Source organism: Engystomops pustulosus, chromosome 1 (genome assembly GCF_040894005.1).
Source record: "Engystomops pustulosus chromosome 1, aEngPut4.maternal, whole genome shotgun sequence".
NCBI classification, from domain to species: Eukaryota; Metazoa; Chordata; class Amphibia; order Anura; family Leptodactylidae; genus Engystomops; species Engystomops pustulosus.
The window spans coordinates 223,277,597-223,300,503 of NC_092411.1; the positions used below are offsets into that span (position 1 = coordinate 223,277,597).

The 22,907-nt window shown below is 40.0% G+C and overlaps 2 protein-coding genes across 2 annotated transcripts in view; one reads left to right on the forward strand and one right to left on the reverse strand.

Annotated features, from left to right (window-relative positions):
- The window catches only part of ZNF330 (zinc finger protein 330), a 255,252-nt gene that overhangs the window by 160,100 nt on the left and 72,245 nt on the right, over positions 1-22,907 (forward strand). The gene's annotated exons all lie outside the window — the stretch shown is intronic.
- The window catches only part of RNF150 (ring finger protein 150), a 63,204-nt gene that overhangs the window by 4,787 nt on the left and 35,510 nt on the right, over positions 1-22,907 (reverse strand). The window contains exons 3-6 of the mRNA XM_072119499.1: positions 9,159-9,230; positions 7,059-7,141; positions 4,110-4,206; positions 1,532-1,736 (exon numbers count right to left, since the gene is read on the reverse strand). Of these exons, the coding sequence (XP_071975600.1) occupies positions 1,532-1,736; positions 4,110-4,206; positions 7,059-7,141; positions 9,159-9,230 (457 nt within the window). The remainder of the gene's footprint in view (positions 1-1,531; positions 1,737-4,109; positions 4,207-7,058; positions 7,142-9,158; positions 9,231-22,907) is intronic.

Here is a 22,907-nt window from a genome sequence, read left to right on the forward strand (position 1 = left end):
ATCATTATACAGGGTAAGGAGACTCAAAGGAAAGCATGAGAGAAGCGGACACAGCCTAGGGTGACTTGAGCCAATAAAGTGTGTGAATATAAACATTTTCTAATAGAGGAAATGCTGTGATGTGTCATGGCTGAGGTGTCCTCACATAACATTATCAATGTTCTCCAAACATCCCAAGCACGGTCTCTTCCTTATCCCTTGCACTGCGAAGCTTAAAATTCCTTGCCTTTCTTTTATATTTTAAATAGGGCACACAGATTACGCGGTGCTGTAGAGAGTTTGCCAGATCCGTCCCTGTCACCATGAGCTCACAATCTAATCAACCTACCAGTATGTTTTGGAGTGTTAGAGGAAATCCATGCAAACCCGGAGAGAACATACAAACTCATTAAAGATATTGACCTGGATGGGACTTAAACCCAGGACCCTAGCGCTGCAAGGCTGTAGTGCTAACCACTGAGCCACCGTGCTGCCCCAAGATTGGGAAAAAGCAAAACATTAACCAGATCCAGCCTTCTTCCCCTATCGTCATAGCCTCTTTTTTCCATTTGCAGTAAATTTTGGACCCTTCACTTACTATTTATTTATAAGATTCTGCTAGACAAAAAATACAATTTATCAATACGGAAAACATTTCTACATTTTTTTTCCAGCAAAAAATCTGGACAAATAGAAGTTTTGGTGTATGAATGACTTCTTGATTGAATTTTAACCAAACCTTCCCTGCTTGGGATTTAACTCTTCCATGACTGAGCGTCTTGGTACCTGAATGTCCACATCATTTTTTCAGTTCTGTTTTTCTTTAAATTACAATATATTTGGAACAGCTTTACATATATCAATTTTTACTTTGTTTTTTCTTCTTTTTTTTTACATTAGACTCATAACATGAGACTTGATAGGATAGTTTTATTAATTACGGTAAAGGTTTCTTTTTTATAGCATTAGCGGACAAATTACACAAAATGCTTTTTTGAAAATTTTTCCCACATTAAAGTTTTTTTATTTCGTAGTAAAATTGAATAAAACCTTTACCAAAATATGTAAACAATCTGAATGGCTACACTCAGTCTCCCTTCCCCTGGGTTAAGTACAGATGCAGAGGGTGCAAGTACTTCTGCTAAGTCTTAGCTCTGTCTCCCTGCGGCTTCTTCTCCATTTGGCTTTCAGCTGACAGACTGGAGGGGTTACAAATTTCAAACAGCCAAATCTTCTAAACAGTGGTACCTAGACAGTTCTGGTGTCATATTAAAGTGGAGTATCCATGCAATATGCAGTTAAAACAGATATAGCCGCATGGCAGTCCTTAAGGGGTTAAATAATGTAAACACATATTTGCTCTGGTGCATCTCTAACCTTTTCCAACATATTGTTGATGTCCCACTGAGGACTTCAACATTAAGTTCAATATTACAGTTCAGTAACATTAAAGCAGAGCCATCTTACATCATAAATCTTTCTATTGATCCCCCTATAGACCAAATTAGGTTTCTGACTTTGTTATCCCTGTAAGTTAGAAAAGAGTACTCACTGCTTGCAGTATAGCTGACCTCTCCAACCTGTGGAAGTACATCTGCATCTTGGATGATCTGTAAAACACCCACCATACGGACGGTGGGGTCTCCTATTGAACTTTCATTCACAGTGACATCACTGGCTCCTGTAATTTGATTGGTAGGTTGTCCTATCGAACCCTCAAAGTCTGGAGTGATGTCATCTAAACAATCTGCATTAGGCTGTTAAAAAAAATATATATGAAAAAAATGTATTATTGGGTATAGTCAGCATAAATAAATAGTGCACTCAATGTTAATGATCACTGATATAACAGAACACAAATTCTTCACATTCGTGAGAACTAGCTTAAAGAGAACCCGTCATGCAAAATAACCCCCCTAAACTAAATATATTTTCATAAACTGCCATTAGAGAGCATTGCCTCTATCCCTTCATTGTCCCTCTACATGCCTGTAAACCTGAGCAATGAGTTTCTAAAACTGTATGCAAATGACCTGTGAAATGTCCAATGAAGCATTAGCATATTCAAGCTGTCCACTCTATTCATGAGTGGGAGGCACAGCCACACCCCCAGTGCTTGACTGACAGCCTGTATAATGGTGTGAGGCTGTATAATGATGCGCTTCCTGGTGCTGGTGGCCACGCCCCCTGCAGCCTGTGTGTGCACATGTGTGTGTTTAGGAGAGATACAGCAGCTCCAGGCAGCCATGTTACAGCAGAACATGTCAGATTCATGTGTAGCTGATGTCTGTGTCTCTCACCTGTATATTAGGAGGATGCAGCATGTCAGCAGATGCAGCACACACACTAACTATACATTACTATACATTACACACATACATGAGCAGGGGGAGGAGAGGGGAGGGGTAACAGGGGTGACATCACTGCCTCTGACCATGTGACCAGCCTCATTTACATAATAAAGAATAGATGATTTTACAATGATTAATGTATGACATAACTAGATAAAGGCTGGGATGGGATCCTTGTGAGCTGCTCCAACAGGTAGAGGTGACAGGACTAGTGACACAGACCTGATGACAGGTGTCCTTTAACAGCAAAAGAATGTTAATGGTAGGTAAAAAAAAAAATAAACAGAAACAAAGGCATGTGTAAAGAATAATATTTATGATGTATTGTAATATCAAAGAACAAATGTAGCAAAATAAGGAGATAATTGGCACTAGGGGAATAACAAAAAAGTTCAAGCGGAGCCTGGATGTCTTTATAGAGAGTAATACAATTACAAGTTATCGTTGTTAGATTCCATGAAACGTTTTGTGCAGATACAGGAATTAGGATTATTTTTTCCTAAAATGAGAAAAATTGGCTTCTGCCTTGTAGGGATTAGTCCTTCCTAATGAGTCAAAGCTGCAGCTTAATAGGCAGAACAGACAGAGAGATGTTAGTTTGCACCAAGTAATGTGTTACCATCACTGAAACTACAATATGTAAGAGATAGGAGAGTGACGGCTCACAAAAGATATTCCAGAAGATTGAGAAAAAAAAGTTTCAACAAACCATGTGGATCCCTCTAAGAGATATACAGGGAATAGATCAATAGAGATTATCACAGGTTAAAAGACATCTACCACCAGGATGAAAGCTTGTAAACCAAGAACACTGATGTACTGGTGTGTGCCCCCTCTGGTAGTACCAACTTATTCCCCTGGGGTTTTTAAAAAAATTTTTAAAGGCTTTTACAATTCTGCAAATGAGCCTGAGGGGTTTCGGGCTCCATAGGTGTTAATGCATAATTTTATGCCAGGTTCATTTGCATAATTTTAAAAGATTTTTTTTTAAAGAAGATCCTGGCAGAGGGGGCACACACCAGTATGTCAGTGTGCTTGATTTACAATCCTTCATCCTGTTGATGTCCTTTAACAAGGATGCTTTCTACATAAGACATCACCATAGCGATAAATGGGCTGAGTGTGTGGTACTTTAGCTCAGCTCTATTAAAATGAATGGTGCACAGTTGCAAATACCATCTATAACTTGTAGACCGTGATAGTGCTATTTCCAGTGATATATATGTGCAAGAAAATCATTTTGTCAATGAAATCCAGAAACTATTTTATAACAATATGTATTGTATAACTAAATATTATTATTATATCATTATATTATGCTTCACACTCAATCACAAGCAGAAATGGTTACATTTCTTTCCATCAGCAGAGGATATGTAGTGTATACATCCCTCTTTAGGAAATGTCCTTTCACTACACATTAAAATATACCTATAAACGATACTGAACATAATCTATCCCAAAAGGTTAGTTATAAAACTATTACGCATTTGTTCAGTGCCCGAGTGATCAATCACATGATGACCTTGGGGTAAGAGTTGTGTTACATAACAGACGTCTTCTACAGCTTCATTGTACGCCTTCTGCTTTCCTTACTGTGAATGTTATATCATACTTGCAGCACAGAGCAGTAATCCGACAGGTGGGGTAGACGTAGCACTCACATATACAACATACAATAACTATTCTATACAGCTACACAGTACATAACAGAGTATGGTTGACCTTCCTTTACACATATCATTAGAAGGACGTGTTCCTTATGTCCTACATTCTTACCGGTATGCCCAGAGCTTTAAGGATGTTCATTTTACACATTGGACATGTGCGGTGATCTAATAACCAGGGGTCCACACAAGATTTATGGAACAGATGTCTGGAAAAATAGAAAACAGATTATAAAATATAAAAAGCACTACAGTACAATGTTATCATACAGACCGTCATGGCTACTGTAATAGTCATTCTGTAGAATTAGAACAATACCATCAAAGTTATGTGCACAGCATAGATGCCTCCGGAGAAGTAGCTAGTCACTATGATGGTCACGGGCATATTTTGTCTGTCCCATCTCTTTAACCCCTTTTTGACAGAGGGTAATTGGTGCCGAAAGTCCAGGTCAATTTTTGCAGTTCTGTTCTGCTCTTTTTAATATAACAATATCTATGGTTGCCAATTATTTTTCCTATTAAAAGGTTTTTGATTAGCAGTAAAGTAGTATAAACCTTTACCAAACTATAAAAGTATTTTCTGATCATATAACACTGCTACTTCCAATATAACTCAGCATGAGGGATATCACTCTAACGTGACACTACAGATGAAAACTGTAGACGTTTTTGATGCAAGCAAAATAAATATGAGTAAAATGGCACAAACAAGGCTTTCTTTTATAATGACTGGTACAAATTGTTAAAATAAGCAAAAAGTCCTTTAGTGTTGTGAACTGTGAAAAAGCCTTCACTCGTATCCAAATCCTAACCTTATCTATCGTCATCAGCCTTTCTAGAAACCCTATAATTGTACTGCAGAGACAGTCCCTAACATCCATATCCTACGTCTGTACAGAAGAAACCTACGTAATACAGTATCTCCACACCCACACTGTACATGTGTCTTCTGCTGGTTACAATGAGCTCCCCTCGGAGACCTCTGTTTTCCATTTATACTCTGTGTGGGGCTTCCTTGGACAGGAAACAGCTGAGCAAATTCTCAGTTTCCAGCACTAACTTGTATGTACCGGCTTAACTTCTACAGCCCAAAAATCATTGCCAACATTCCAGGCAACTTCATTGTAACGTCTCAGCTCCGAGCCGGCCAACATTTCCACGAGGTGGGGTGCTTGCAGGATGGCTTTCATTAGATAATATTATATACTATAAAGCTTACTAACAGTAATGTGCTGGCAACGTGAACGGAACTGAAGGTCGATGGGTATTCTATTATTTGCATGGAGTAACCCTACAACACGCACTTAGATTCGAACTGACCTCCAAATCAAGGTCACGACAAATAGCTCAGGCATTTGCTACATGGTTATCTGATGTCTATGCAAAGGGCCTGTGTCTTTAGCTTTAATACAACTATGCCAATAGTACTTTTAGGTAGTGTGAGAAATATCCTCTCTACCATACCTTCTTATGTAAAAACTCTTCAGTTTACTTTGCTTCCAAAGTCATATGGAAATGAGCGGTAAAGAGTGACCGTTTGCCTGAGAGGAGACCCTTTTGTAGGCTTAACGGGGAGCATCACTTCTGATGGTCATAACTTGGGCTCTATAGCAGCTAGAACAGTAGGTCCTTATTCATGGTTCAGGATTGTGGTTCTATGTGCTATAGAGCCAGAGACAAAGGGAGTTGGATTTCTGCAGCTTTATGCATTCTCAACATTATCTTTAACTGCTTGTGTAGCACACAGAATCACAATCCTGATGGGATTTGAAAGAGAAGATTCTTAAGTATTCAAGGATTCCAGATCTAGTTTCTATAGAGCACAAGATTGGAACACTAAACCAATGTTACACAAGATGTTAACAAAAGTATTATTACAAAATGTAAATGGGGAGGGGGCTGAGAGCACGCACTCGATAATGGTATATAATATTGATAAAGGTCAAAGCTATTATTATTGATTTCTACGTAAAACAGGTCTGTCCTTAAAGGCTTTATCACAGCCCTAGAGAAAGAACATAGTGTTTAGATTTTCCCTCAAAAAAATGATTAATCTTGATGTTACTCAAAAGCCAACCAATAGAATATATTGTGGTGCCACAAAGAAATACATATGTAACCCAGACTTTTTATAGCAGTTTGCGCTGAAGCGAGATCACTATTAAGCCTCATTCATTTGCGGTGTTTAAAATGAAGCCCTGAACTACTTGCAGTATTTTTAGCCAAGAGTGAATCCAGACAAACACATAATTCATTCGGCTACTTCCCTTCTGCGCAGACCCGCATATCTTGGAAATGAAAACCAGACTTCTCTAAAGGGAGCCTAGTGTAACTAGCAACAGACACATTTACAGTCTGGGTGTGGAGACTGTGTAAGCTTTCCCCATACGCTTGTATTGGAACAACTGCATACAGTCACTTCATTTATTAACTTATGTAGTCCTGTGGGGCAAAACTAAACGTCGCTGAACAGACTATTTAACCATTGGATAACATTATTTTGTAAGATGATTCTTGTGGTTAAAATGTATAATTCCTGATACACTGAGGGTCAGACTACTTGGAACCCCCAGAATCAAGAGAACAGGACCCCCAGAGAAATTTCCATCAATCCTGTAGTATTGAGTGGAGCAGCAGAGCAATTCTCCAGATTGCCAGAGGTCCAGTCCTTGTGATCAGAGGAGGTCCCTGCAGTCAGTTCATTATCACCTATCCTGTGGATCGGGGTAATCTGCAAGATTTTGTCTCTGTATATATCGATAATACACCAGAGAAATTTTATTGTAGACTTCGATATATACATAGCATCTAAAAAAAAAAATCTTTAATAAAAGATTCAAATAAAAATGTTATTTTGCTGCACCAAAATTAATGTTTGTTTGCATCCAATTCCCTTTTCTTGATAATTGACATCCAATTCTGCCTACAGTTCTAGAAGAAAACGGCAAACTCATTTTACTATTTACAAAGTCTGCACCGCTCATATAATCTGTCAGATCTTGGCATGCTTTCCAGCGCACATGCTGGTAGAAGCCGCGCCAGCAATGCATCAACTCACCGACACGGCAAGATCCGGACAACATCATTAGGTTTATATCCTTCAATACATACAGCGCAGTTATCAAAATCTGGCTCTGTCTCCTGCAACAAAAACAGCAACAATTAGCAGTGTTTGTTAAATGAGCTGTTCCTCCCAGCATCTCCATATGGAGAGGTCAAAGCACGGATGACTGTCTATCACTCCAAAGAACAATAGATAAATAAAGAGATACAACAAAACAAGTTAGTGTATAACAAAATCAACATAAGAGGTGCTAGTGCAGTGGCAGCAGCAACCATCAAAGGGGCATATTGGGGTCCTCTGTCTTTACCCATAACATTGAACTTCGTAGCTTGACTCTGCCCCTATTATGAAATCATAATTAAAACTTTTTTGTGGGTAATACACATCAATTTAAAGAAGTTTTCTAGGAAAAGGATTTTAAAGAAACTTTAGCTTAGTAACATCTCATACATACAGATTCCTGCTTGTCTGTCTGGTCATGTGACCTCACCCCACTCTGACACTTCCTGTGATGTTACAGCCATAAAGGGGAGGAATGATGAAAAGCTCTTGCGGGTACAGTCAGCTGCTTTAGTGATACTGTGATGACAGACAGACCGTGAGGCCTCACAGAAGATGAGTGTTGTGTGCGGAGAAAGTTCCTGTATTAAACTATCACATACCCAGAGTCTCTGTATCGACTGGGATGCAATGCAAAAGTTTTAAGGGAGAGGAGAGAATGCACTCAGGGAGGTCATCGTCTCCTCTCCTTTCTGAACTGATAGCTCATTGTTTTTGTAATGAAAGGTAGGCTTTAAATTCTGAGACCACAAAAACCTACAATGGCTTAAAATTGCTATTGGTGCATCTCATATTATTTGTCCGTAATATGTTTTTATTTGCTCAATTGTAAAATTTTAGTTTTTTCTTGATTAGGTATCCTATTGAAGCGTTTGAGGTATAACGTAAAAGTTTTTCTATTCGCTCATTAACTCCTTTTAACAATAAAAATATTTTTAGGATGGTTACAGCACCTACAAGCGTCCTTGATTTCATCTGGGTCTCCAAAATTAGCTTTGGTGCTAGCCAATAGTTTCCGCTGATTAACACACGGTCTGGGGAGCTTTTTCCTCATAGGATTCGATGTGTAAGCAGTACTGCCACATACATACTGGGGCAGATTTATCAAGCTGTCTGAAAGTCAGAATATTCTCACTTGCCCATGGCAACCGATCACAGCTCCCCTTTAAAATATTCATGAGCACTGGTAAAATGAAAGCCGAGCTGTAATTGGTTGCCATGGGCAACTAGGAATATTCTGACTTTCAGACAGCTTGATAAATGTGCATGCGTGTTACATAATAGAAAAGTGAACTACTGAGTTGAGCTAGGTGGCTCAACAAGGTGGCCGCTTTACCTATGCAACTGTTAAAGAAAACCTACCACTTCCAAATAGTACTTCTAAGCCTCAAATACCATGCACCAGCTCAGGGTGAGCTGGTGCCGGAGCATATCTTCCTTATTTTCATAAACCGCTGTAATGCTTTTAAACACATTTGTAATCTTTATATACGAAGCAGCTTCAGCCCACGGTGGTACGTGCTTGGTGCACCATGCGCGCAACTGTGGCGTCACCGGCTCTCCAGCACTTCCTATTCAGGTGCATGCATGGTCGCGCGCATGGTGCTTCATATATAAAGATTACAAATGTGTTTTACAGCATTACAGCGGTTTATGAAAATTAGGAAGATATGCTCCCGCACCAGCTCACCCTGAGCTGGTGCACGGTATTTGAAGCTTAGAAGTACTATTTGGAAGTGGTAGGTTTCCTTTAAGTGAACATTCTATCTTCCAAATAATTATCATGAACTAGGTATCGCCATCCCCTCAAATTTCTAGTTTCCATCCCTTCTGATATAGTTTGCTTATGGATTTGCGCACAGTGTTTTGCCAGGCTAGGAAAGCTTTTTGGTGTGAAGGAGCAATGTTACCCACGATCATTCATGATAGACAGCAATAGAAATCCATAGGCACAGCCTTTAAAAGCAATACCAATGATGACCGTTATTAGGGTAAATAAATGAAGATAGAAGTGAAAATAATAAAATTCTCTACCTTATCTCCTTTTTTGATGGTTCTGACTTGCAACTTGCTGATGGCTTTTTTTGCAGCATCCCCAAGCCGCCTCTGAAAAATACATAAAAAGACAGAACTCATTCATTTGTTACTTTATTTTTTTCATGTTTGTACTAAGAACTCCATCAAACCAGCACCAAAGCTCTATACCAAGAGGGCTCGGCTTAAGATGGAGGGGCGTGCCCAAAATTATGGTGCATTCTTGGATCAAACCAACACCAACAAACAAGTCATGTACATAGATTGTACAGCCAGATTTATCACAGTGGCTTATGCTAGAAGATAAATAATAATAATTCTTTATTCATATAGTGCCTACAGATTATGCAGAGCAGCACAAAGCTTTCTAAATCAGTCCCTGTCCCATGGGGCTCACAATCTAATTATCCTACCAATTTTTTGGATTCTGGGAGGAAACCGGAGGACCGGGAGGAAACCCACGCAAACACAGAGAGAACATGCAGATGTTGACCTGGGTGGGACTTGAACCCAGGACTCCAGCGCTGCAAGGCAGAAGTGCTACCCACTCAGCCACTGTGCTTTAAGAAAAAACTAAAAGGATTTGCATCAAAATGCTTTAACATCCTCTTTCTCAGCTGAGCTAAGCAACTCCACAAGATGAATTATTACTTACATGTTGTATTGCATAAACCTCTGATATAAGCAACATAGGAGAATTTTAAAAAAAAAAAAAAGTTTGAACAAAAAGGAGAATGCCAAGAATATGCACAAACATTTGTGCTGAAAAAATATTCAAGTATTCTTGGAACTCACGATTCTTTATAATGAATAGACACAATATCGCAGACAAAGATGACACTATGACAATGCTACAGGTAAAAGTTTAAAGTTCATACAAAAGGGAGGGAGAAGTGAGCACGACTTGCGGCAGAAACACCATGCCACGTCCAGCCACGTGTTCCAGTCCTTTATCACTTGAGGACAGGCGTGAAGTGTTCTTTACCTTCATATACAATGAAGTTTACAATTAGGGAAGACCACAGAGTGTTTCACATAATGAGAAACAACCAGAATAGCCCGTCCATTATGTGCAATGGCCTCAGAATAATGGCAAGCAGCAGGCGTCTTCCTCATCTGTAGACATATTGCTAAATCAGCCAACACGTCAAGGTGGTAAAAGACATGACTGGGAACATTGTGTTCAGATGCTGGACCTTTCCAGCGGTGACAGGAAGTAATCAAAACAGTCGAATTAATAGTCCTCAGCATGTGAACCCATCAAAAATAAGACCAAACAAAATGCACTATAGTCGTTCTTATCCACACAGAAAAAGAACGTAATAAAAGACAAAGCCATGGATAGAAAGAAAGGAAGCTCACAGGTTTTGAGCTAGAAGTCTTAGAATGGCTTGGTACAAGAAAGCGCTGCATTCACATGTCAAGAGCAAACACTTATTCAGACAGGCGTCTCCGCAAAAACTGTGGACATGTGAAATCTGTGTTCATTTGAGAAAAAATAGACAGCAAACAAACAGAGGTCACCCGTGTGTTTGTGGTTTCGTTTTTTGTGGATCCATTGACTTCTATCGTGGTCTGTGGTTCGCATGTGAGAAAACAAAATAGTGCATGCTGCATTTTTTTCTCAAAGTGAAAAAAGGCATTTGAACAGACCCATAGAAATCAATGGGTCAGTGATCCATCAGAAAAAAAAAAAATATATATTATAGTATATATTATTTATATATTAATATATATTTATATATTATTTATATATTATATTAATATATATTTATATATTATATATATCCTTTTTCAGGGTCTGAAACGTTGCACTTGGGCTAATAAAGCTCCCATCCGTTTTTTTCACATTTTACCTTGGAGTGCAGTCTCATTTTTTACTTGGAGATATATATATATATATATATATATATATATATATATATATATATATATATATATATATATATATATATATATATATATATACATACATACATACACACACACATATACATACATATATATATATATACATACATACATACACACATATACATACATATATATATATACATATATACATACACACAATATATATATATATATATATATATATATATATACATATATACATACACACAATATATATATATATATATATATATATATATATATATATATATATATATATATATATATATATATATATATATATATATATATATATATATATAGTGAATAATGCCAATTTGAATGAGCCCTAAGGGGGAAAGTTTGGGGGCAAGTCAGTGAGGTTTAGGACGGATCACCTAGGTTTGCTTTGTGCCGATAGGTGGTGAAAATAATCTGACATCATCCAAAACCAGCAATGTATGTAATAATGGCATTACATCTACAGAGATGTAAATTTGTCTTTGATGTAAATAAGGTGACTACTGAAAACCCTAGGTTTGAGTTGCAGATTTCAAAATGGAAGTTTTCTTCATCGTTTTTTCTTCATCGCTTATATTAATAGCATCACTTTTCGTCTGTACAGGCAGTCCCCGGGTTACATAGAAGATAGGGTCTGTAGGTTTGTTCTTAAAGGGCACCTAACACCCAGATTCTACCTATAAAGGTAGAAGGGGTGGTAGGTGGATGGATGGGACGAGAGGAGAGCCCTTTTTTGGGCTAATCCTCACGTCCCAGGTGTCTTTTACAAAACTTTATTACATCTATATGCAAATTTTTTTATGCGGCTACTGGGGCGTGGAGTAGCCGGACATGAGGCTACTAGTTGCGGCTACTCCACGCCCCAGTAGCCACGTTACTCCGCCTACCAGATAATCTTCGGCTGCGTGGCCGCGGCTCCGGGGCCGGAACTACTGCGCAGTAGCCGGGGGGACTCTGACGAGGGCGCGCAGCTACCAGGAGCTGCGCGCCGAAGATTTCCTGGTAGGCGGAGTAACGCGGCTACTGGGCCGTGGAGTAGCCGCGACTAGTAGCCTAATGTCCGGCTACTCCACGCCACAGTAGCCGCATAAAAAAATTTGCATATAGATGTAATAAAGTTTTGTAAAAGACACCCGGGACGTGAGGATTAGCCCAAAAAAGGGCTATCCTCACGTCCCATCCATCCACCTACCACCCCTTCTACCTTTATAGGTAGAATTGGGGTGGTAGGTTCCCTTTAAGTTGAATTTGTATGCAAGTCGGAACTCTATATTTTATCATTGTAATCCCAGCCAGAACTTTTTTGCTCTCTGTGACAATTGGATTTTAAGAGTGTTGGATTGTCATAAGAACCAGGATTAACAATAAAGCTTCATTACAGACACCTATGATAACTGTCATAGCTGATTATTGTAGCCTAGGACTAAAGTACAATAAATTACCAATATCCAGAGGTCTGTTTGTAACTAGGGCTCGTATGTAAATCGAGTGTTCTTAAGTAGGGGACCGTCTGTACTGTGGGAAGCAGTAGTGCTCTCCTATTGGATGAGCAATAGAGAAGAAAAGAAAAACATATGTGAATGAGCCCCAAAGTGCTCCATGCAGAAAATACAGCAGCAAGGTGCATTTTCTGCATTGTCATCTCACTGACCTCCTGAAAAACTTTGGTGCAGTCAGTGATGAGCAAGGTGAACAATTCCACCAAAATTTGAATATCATCAAGGGGCATAATCAGGGTAGGTGGGATGTACACATTGTATGATGGTTGACTATTGTCAAACAAGATTGTCCACAAATTGAACAATCCTGGAAAAAGCCATATATTATAATAGTTCCCTTCATATGCAAGTTTGATAGCAGAACTTTACTATTTCCACACAAATGCACCAGCAATAATATGTCGGCTTTTGAAGGCTAAAATAACAGTGTAATCAAGTTTTTTGTTTATTTTCCCTTTCTATGTAAATTTAGGATTTGTGTGACAACGGGAGGATACTGTCCCTTAAAAAGTTACAAGGGTCATTTAGTCAAACATACTCAACGTAAATTGTGTTCCCCAGTGTGAAAGGGGTTGTAGGTAGGGCATTACAAGCGGAGCAATGTGACAAGCAGTTGTCCTGCCGCTCCATTCAGTTCTACGACATTGGTTGGATATTGTTATTGCTATCTGCATCACTGCCATTTACAGTCAATGAGAGGGTTGCTGAGCAATCTCTGACTGCTCCCATAAAGACAGGGACCCCCATTCTCCAGATTGGTGTGGTCCCATAAGTGGGACCACCTTGTTACTCCCATCATTCGGATAGGGGATAACTTCCTAAATTTCAACCCCATTAATGAAAAAATCTGGAAAAAATTGGAGAGGCCTGCACTACTTACAGCACTTAGAATGCATCTAAAATGATAAAACTGAATGAATGGTATGGGCAAAGATATCAACCATACAAATACAATCACACACTGTGGTGTCCATAACTTTGTATGGTATATGGGCTTATGTTTTTATACAGTGTTGTATCATTTATTTTTAAGATCAATTAATAAATATATGAAATTTGATGTATGTGTTGAGATTGGATTTCCTTTTTGGACAAGCTTCGTTATTCATAGCGCTTATAATGTGCTAATGTTTTCAGATATACTTTGTATACTGTGTGACAGTACACCATATTAGGTTACATCTAGCGCACACCTAAAGTAAATCTGATCTTCTCTAAAGTGCTCCTGCTTTTAAAGAAAATATTAACTCCAGATAATACATACATAATAGGGAAACTGCATGATCAGTAATTTCTTAATGTCTCAAAGTTAGATCTGGAGCCCAAAATCCCTCTTTTCCTAATTAATTTAATTATTTGTAATTTTTTTGACCATTAAACTTTGGTACGCAGGTCCCTCTTTACAAGAAAGGAATAAAAATCCTCATTATTAGGATGCATTATGTACTGCTGTGAATTATGGTCATAGAATTGAATGGGGTTTGCTAAGCAGCAGATTATATGTGCAGCTACAGAAGCAATGTACTAATGCAGTCTGAGCTCTTTATGCTCATGGGATAAGGCACTCGTGGGATATAGGGCAGTATCCTATATCAGTAGGTAGAAAGGAGAAAAAGAACCTCAATCTGCTTTTCTGTCTTCAATATAAGGCATGTTCATTTCATTTGATGAATCTGGCTACTAATTTACTAACAGATTTTACCAACACCTCAAAGAAGTGGCTTTGGTATAAAAATCTTAATGGGCCGTAAATAACCATCCATACTTTCTCAGTGTAGATCCCAGCTTCAGTAAACCTGCCCAAACTTTCTGTATCTCCTGAGCTGTAATAGTGATTACTCAGAGGAGGCCTCTTTTTCCCATTTCAGTAAATGTTATATTTTCCAATATATTTTGTGTATCAATTCTTAATGGTTTTCTAGATCTCTGCTTGTCGTCATTCCATTGAAAGCTTCTTTGTTTACATGCAGTGGATAGAAATCTGCCCTGGTCATGTGATGTCACACAGGTGCACAGCTCATTAGAAACACACAGCTCTGATTACTTGTGATACTAACGAGCCGTGCACCTGTGTGACATCACATGACTTCTTCCTAAATTGAACAATACCAATAGACAGAGCTGTAGATACAGGTATAAAACCTGCAACTGAGGAGAAAAAAAATCATTTTGCAGAATCAAATAAAAACATTTGTGAGAAATCAATTCCCACCAGAGCAGGAAGAGAAGCCAGATATCTGTGGGAGTGAATACTGAAGCTGAAAGATTTGGGCAGGGATACAAGCAGCAGGGAGCAGCACAAGCATTGCAAGCAGGACAGAAATAGTCCTGGAAAATTCAAGAAAAATGGTTACCATGAAGTTATCACCCGTTATCAGCCAGAGATGCATAGTAAATGTAATTAGACATCCAAAGATGACAGTCCAATCTAATGTGCGTCTCCATGACTACAAAGAAATCATTTTTCCCATTGCTCTCACGAATATTATTCAGCAATGGGATATTAGAGGGACATGTCAAGACGTGTATTCTTACAAACTATTTCACACTCTGTGCCTCTGTAAATCATTATATGTAAAACTCATCCCTTTAGGCTCCATGTTCCTAAGGCCGCCGGCACACGTGGCGTTTTGAACCCGTTTTTGGGCAATTTTTTAGCAGTTCTTTAAAAAAAATGCATTTTTGCATTTTTGACCCGTTTTAATTAAGATCATTGGTAAAACGTGTCAAAAACGGAAGTGGTTTTTAATGCATGTGTTTTTTTTAACGGAATGCTTAAAAACGGCCCAAAAACGGGTTCAAAACTCCATGTGTGCCGCAGGCCTAACAGGGCAAGGGCTGATTTACTCAGGCCTTTTTGAGGTTTGTATACTATAGTTTTTTTTTCTGGCAGATAGCATATGGTCTGTTCACGTGTCCTTTTTTCACAGATGTGTTGAGTGAGAAATAAAAATGCAGCAGGCCCTATTTTTTTCTCACATGCGGGCAACAGACCTCCATAGAAGTTAAGGGACCCGCAAAAGAAAAACAAAAATAGACAGCACGTGGATGACATCCATATTCGGTCCATTATGGAAAAAACAGATGCGGATACCATACGGACATCACACACTGGCATTGTTTGCGGACACACAACGGCCTTAATAGAGTTTAAAGGGCACCTACCACCACGAATCTACCTATAAAAAGGTAGATCGGGTGGTAGGTGGATGTATGGGACGTGAGGATAGCCCTTTTTAGAGCTAATCCTCACGTCCCCACTAGCGTAGCATAAACTTTATTGCCTTGATATGTAAATTTTATTAAGCGGCTACTGGGGCGTGGAGTAGCCGGACACGAGGCTACACGGCGCGGCTACTCCACGCCCCAGTAGCCGCTTTACCCGCCTACCCTGAGATCTTCGGCGCGCAGCTCCTGGCAGCTGCGCACCCTCGTCCAAGAAGCCGGAGTTCTGCGCATGCGCAGTAACTCCGGCCTCGTTCCCGAGATCGCGCCGAAGATCACAGGGTAGGCGGGGAAAGCGGCTACTGGGGCGTGGAGTAGCCGCGCCGTGTAGCCTCGTGTCCGGCTACTCCACGCCCCAGTAGCCGCTTAATAAAATTTACATATCAAGGCAATAAAGTTTATGCTACGCTAGCGGGGACGTGAGGATTAGCTCTAAAAAGGGCTATCCTCACGTCCCATACATCCACCTACCACCCGATCTACCTTTATAGGTAGATTCGTGGTGGTAGGTTCCCTTTAAGTATAAGTAGTAAAAGTATAAGGCCTTAAAGGACACCTGTCATCAGGTCTCTGCCACTAGTCCTGTCACTACTACCTGTTAGAGCAGCTCACAAGGATCCCATCCCAGCCTTTATCTAGTTATTTCATACATTATTCATTGTAAAATCATCTATTCTTTATTATGTAAATGAGGCTGGTCACATGGTCAGGGACAGTGACGTCACCCCTGTTCCCCCTCCCCTCTCCTCCCCCTGCTCATGTCTGTGTGTAATGTATAGTAAAGCATGGCTAGTGTGTGTGCTGCATCTACTGACATGCTGCATCCTCCTAATATACAGGTGAGAGACACAGACATCAGCTACACATGAATCTGACAGGTTCTGCTATAACATGGCTGCCTGGAGCTGCTGTATCTCTCCTAAACACACACACACACACACACACACACACACAGGCTGCAGGGGGCGTGGCCACCAGCACCAGGAAGCACATCATTATACAGCCTCACATCATTATACAGGCTGTCAGTCAAGCACTGGGGGTGTGGCTGAACCTCCCACTCATGAATAGAGTGGACAGCTTGAATATGCTAATGCTTCATTGGACATTTCACAGGTCATTTGCATACAGCTTTAGGACCTCATTGCTTAGGTTTACAGGCATGTAGAGGGACAATGAAGAGATAGAGGCAATGCTCTCTAATGGCAGTTTATGAAAATATATTTAGTTTAGGGGGTTATTTTGCATGACGGGTTCTCTTTAATAGAGTAACCCATTGTATACTTACCCTGTTAAAAGGCAGACAGTACTGACTGCAGGGTCACCGCCATCTGATGAAAAGACAAAGGAATTGCAGGAAGTTCAAAGTCCTGCTGCCTGGGGGTCATGTGACCCACAGGTAGGTTAAGTTTAATATGGGTGACCTTTTTAGGGTCTAATTCTTAACCCTGTTAAAGTTTAGTATAAATTTCCATCCCCTTTAATCTCAAATTGGATTTTTCCACGTTATGTGCACTATGACTATTTGGGTATGCAGTCTGCAATAAAAGTATTGGAGGGCTGTGATATCAGTTGAGGTTTATGAATGAAGGCTGTGATGTATACCACTAAGGCCATACAGTAACAGATGGACATTCACAAACAATCCGGGGCGTGAACTCTTCTAGCATTTTTCTCCAAAAAAAAAAAAAAATTGTAAGAATATTAGAAACTATATTTTATACAAAGGAGTTGTTCCACATTTAGGCTGACAAGGTCTCATTTACGATTCACAAGTAAACCCCTGTGTGCTTTGGAGTTCAAGGTAGGGGGGGGGGGGAGAGGTAACGAAAAGTAGGAACTTGCCAGCAGCCACCAATCAATGCACGGCTTTCATGCTCTCATCTGTAGTAGAAATATAACAAGTGTAATCTCAATTATGCAAACAGCACTTTCAATGCCCTTGGTTGGTGGGAAAATTTGTGGGACAGACCTCTGTGGAAATTGTGCTTCTCATACTGCAGCACAAGAAAAAGTAACAGATATGGGGGAAAGTAACCTGACTGACATCACTGTGTGACTTGTGCCCAACACCAGATTTCATAACCATTCCCCCCAAATGGGTTGTCAAGGATTAGAAAAACACGGCCACACACACACAGATTGTGTGTTTGTGTGTACATCCACTTCACAGACCATGTGCAATACCAGACATAGCCCATGGACAGGTGTGGGGTTTGAGGTAAAAATCCATCTTGTTTTAATATTCTGGACTTCCTCTTGAGGATTTGGGCACTATTGATCCCTTAGATTGTTTGTGTGTCTAGCTGCACCATGACTACCTTATATACTCGAGTATAAGCCTTGTTTTTTAGCACAAAAAATGTGCTGAAAAACCCAAACTTGGCTTATACTCGAGTCAAAAAAATAAATATATCTAAACTCACTTTTCCGGCGACCCCTGTATATCTTCTTTGCGATCTGTCCGGCAGCGGCGGCAGGCTATATACACTGGGGCAGGGGCTGGCAGGCTATATACACTGGGGCAGGGGCTGGCAGGCTATATACACTGGGGCAGGGGCTGGCAGGCTATATACACTGGGGCAGGGGCTGGCAGGCTATATACACTGGGGCAGGGGCTGGCAGGCTATATACACTGGGGCAGGGGCTGGCAGGCTATATACACTGGGGCAGGGGCTGGCAGGCTATATACACTGGGGCAGGGGCTGGCAGGCTATATACACTGGGGCAGGGGCTGGCAGGCTATATACACTGGGGCAGGGGCTGGCAGGCTATATACACTGGGGCAGGGGCTGGCAGGCTATATACACTGGGGCAGGGGCTGGCAGGCTATATACACTGGGGCAGGGGCTGGCTGGCTATATACTGGGGAAGCTGTGACCAATGCATTTCCCACCCTCGGCTTATACTCGAGTCAATAGGTTTTCCCAGTATTTTGTGGTAAAATTAGGGGCCTCGGCTTATACTCGGGTCGGCTTATACTCGAGTATATACGGTAAATAATTTTTTAACATATATTCCAGTTTGCTCTTGCATGTGGAGTGTATGTAGATATCTATACCCTAAGTAAGTGGTTGACGGGTATAAAATACAGTATGTAAAATTTTGACCTTAAAACTGTGTAGACGGCATCAGTCCTGGCGAGGTGTACAACTACACCTGTGTGTTGTTAGTAGCAGCAGAACTTTGAAAAATGCATCTACTGTTTGTTCCAGTTTTGTAGCTGGATAGGGAGCACTCTGGTGCACTGGTGTGCGGGATCTCTCCACAGTACACAGCATTTCCCTTCTGAAAGGAGCCTTCTTTTTAAATCCTACAGCGATTACTCCTGGCAAGGGGCTGTCCAGCCGTACATTGAAGAGATATCACACACACTTGTGCTCCAATCAGATAATCCTGTAATATAAAAGCATTTTCACAGTCCTGCTGCTACTAACACCACACACAAAGGTAGGGATTGACCCTGGAGATCTCCGTAACCTCAACACCGGCTGAAGTTTTGATGGCCCACCTTCTTTTATGATGCTTACATCCAAAAATATGGTTCATATGTATTAATTTTAAATCAAATATTGTAATATAGTCATCCTATCCATTCCAGAAGACTGGTTTTAACATCAAGTCTTCTAAAGTAGGATAAGCATGGAAAAATGTTTAGCAGCGATTTTTTTATATACATTTTTGGCAACTTGAGCTCATTTCTGTAAAGACTAAACTATAGGAATGGCTGCAACATATGATGATCCAACTTGTGTGATTCTTCCAGAAAAAGCTCAAGTGCCTTTGTCTTGGTGTGACAGCTCACCAATAGATGGTCTAGAGACAATATTTCCAGTAAAATATGAAATTCTTGTACTTGTCCTAGTAACGTAAAGTAAGTAGTAATACCAGACGCCTTCCCTTGAGAGCAGAGAATCACTGGGTAGCCTTCGAGTGTCTGGATTGCGGTCATTTTGATCAAAGGACAGTGAGAGAAAACAGATTTAATTAAATAATGGAGCCACAAGGGGCGATAAGTAGACAGAGGCACAGATGGAGTCATGGGGGAGATTTATCAGAAGCATCTGAAAGCTGAACTGTTCTAGTCACTCATGACAACCAATCAGAGCTCAACTTTCATTTTGCCACAGCCGTTTATAAAATGATAGCGGAGCTCAGATTGGTTTCCATGAGCAACTAGAACAGTTCTGCTCTTCGACACGTCTGATAAATCTCCCCCATTGAGTGTTTGCTGAGCAGTGAGGATGCAGAGAGCAGCAGGTGGTATGGAAAGACTGGGGAGTGGCTATGGCGTGATTATTATACTCTTGCACTGCTACCATGTAAAGGACTGATGTGTAAGTTCAGCAATGATAAAAGATTCATTAAGTAGTGTGGGGGTAATATCCCGCTAAAACAAATGAAAGAGCATTAAAAAGTTGGCCAATTTTACCATTAACTGCAGTTTGCTCTCCCCACTCCATGCAACTGGTCTTCTCCAATGATCTGGCATGTGCAATGTGCTGCCATACAACTGGCAGGAACGCCTCTTGGCCAACTAGCTGCACATACGCAAGAGCTGAAAGAATTTCTAATTCTTTCTATTAAAGGGTTTTTTGGGGAAGACAAGTTAGGCCCTATCCACACGGTGCTTGGGGATCGCAGTCAGCTCCATAGAGCTTAATTGAGCAGAATGGTCATACGCGGCCATCTGCTCCATTGGACTGAGCAACGGCGAGGTGTCGGTCGGACCCCCATTCTCACGATCTGCAGGGGTCTCAGCTCTGAGACCTCCACTGATCAGCAAGTTAGGCCCTATCCTGTGGATAGGGCCTAACTTGTCTTCATGGGAAAACCCCTTTAAATGTATTCTTACATCAAAAAGCGTCAACTTGTAAACGGGCTGAGCGCTTCTACTGGTTCTTCATTTACGGACAGATTTTAACAGAGTATATAAAGCGATCCCTGATAATTGATTAGTTACAGGTAAAGTGACAATTTCCGGTTTACAATACAATTTTACATATAATTAGGTATCCCATACAAATATAGGAATCAAATAGAATGTAAATAAAAATATTCATAAAATGTATATGGACATGGTAAAAAGTACAGACACAAGATAAATCCATCGTATTTAACCTTACGTTACAATGAGTGGAATCCTGCAATCCTACAGAACTACAAACGGTAGCAGAAACGGTTCCTGGATTGAAAGACTACAAGTACGGAAGCCGATTTGGACCAAAAGGGGAAAGTCGAAACACGACAGGCGGGGTGATCGCTGTACATAGAAGTGGTGAGTACTGGGTTGATATATGAAGGTTAGGGGGAGGGAAGAAAGGGGGATTTTTGTGTTTGTATGTAGTGCCAATGGAGAACTAGCAATTCTTTAAAAATGCAGGTGGGTAAAATTATTTTTTTTATAGAATAGTTTTGTTCGCTTCATAAAGACCGTTTGGATGAAGGGTATTTAATTTATAAATCCAATAGACCTCGCGTCTGCAAAGTAGTTGAAAATGATTGGATGTAGACTCTGGAATATGGTCTATTGGCATACTGGAAATAGGGAATGGGGGGTTAAACAATGTACAGTGTTTTAACACCCCTTGTAACAAAAACTTTTTTTTCTTATTGTAGGTGACAGACTGTGCATTCTATAACATAAATCACATATGTGGTGTGACAGGACATATTTTGGGGAATGTAAAATGTTTCTTTGTTATTGTTGCACAGAAACTGAAATCCTGTTTTAATAGATGCACAACACAAGCATCTTGTTTTAGTAGCCAGTCCTTTACTTTTGCTATTGCATGTTTTATTGTGTTGCCCAATAATACTTGGGGCTAACAGATTTTTAATGGTAGCCGATTTTCTATATGTAATTTTGGGTTGTTTAGGTAAAACATCTTGTAGATACATGTCATTAGTTAGCACATGCCAATGTTTTTGAACGGCTTTTCTTACTATATGGAATTTGTCATTGTATCTTGTAGTGAAGTTCGTATCAAATGCAGTAGGTTTGGCTACTGTGTTAGTAATCTCCCTTTTAACGCATTCTTTTTGACTCAAAGGTCTGTCTCTATTGTATGCTTCAGTTAGGAGTTTTTTGGATATCCTTTCTCTTTAAAACGAGGTTTCAAAAGTCTTTCTTGTTAATCAAAAGAAGCTGTGTCTGTGCAATTTTTTAGAGTCAACTTTTTTTAAATGGGTTTTGGTTTTTAAAGATGTAACCTGTAACCAATCAATTTTCAGGGATCGCTTTTTATACTGTTAAAATCTGTCCGTAAATCAAGAACCAGAGCACGCGCTCAGCCCGAGCACGAAGCGAGTTGTTCCGCCTACATCACCATGTTTTTTTAAAAAGATTTTTAAAAAAGTGTTTTTATATCATATTTGTTGTTTTACTACTAATTAAAATTCAAGTAAAAAGACTACCGAGTTCTCCAGCGCCTATACTGAAACGCTCCTTGTCGACAGAAAGCAAGCACTGAAAGAATGTGCTAAAACTGAGGTTTCTCTCCCGGACATACTCTGCTAAATATACTAAGCCCTGAAGCTGTGTGCAATTACAAGCCGCCCCTCATAGACTGAGCCTTGTCTCCCCATCAACAGAACACAAGTTCCTTGTATTCAAGCTCACACAGATATTTACTACAACTCTTTCCATATTCAGGGGGAAAAAAAATTCTTCCCACTGTTTAATGACACTGGCCGAAACACTGGGAGCGTGAAACCTTGGCGGGAAAGAGATTTTTACGGCAGAATCCACATCTGGTTGAAATGCTTAACTTTACATCTGCCCATTAGAAGTTTATGGAAAGTAGAGGAGAAACAAAGCAAATGAGGGGAGGCGAGCAAGTTACACAGGAATTTACTGTATACTAAACGTGTCCTCTAATGAGGCAATGTGGATGGTACCTAATTATAGAAGCAACTTTACCATTTCTAGAAAGAATCTGTCATTGAACAACATCCCTAAAAATAACAGGAGTTGAATCAATATTGAGCAAATTATACACATTTTAAATTCATACTGTCTATTACAAGGCCCTGAACAAGTCATATGTGTAGGACAAACACCTAAAGAGTGAATTATAGCATAGGCCCAGATTAGCTCTGTAGTGTGACC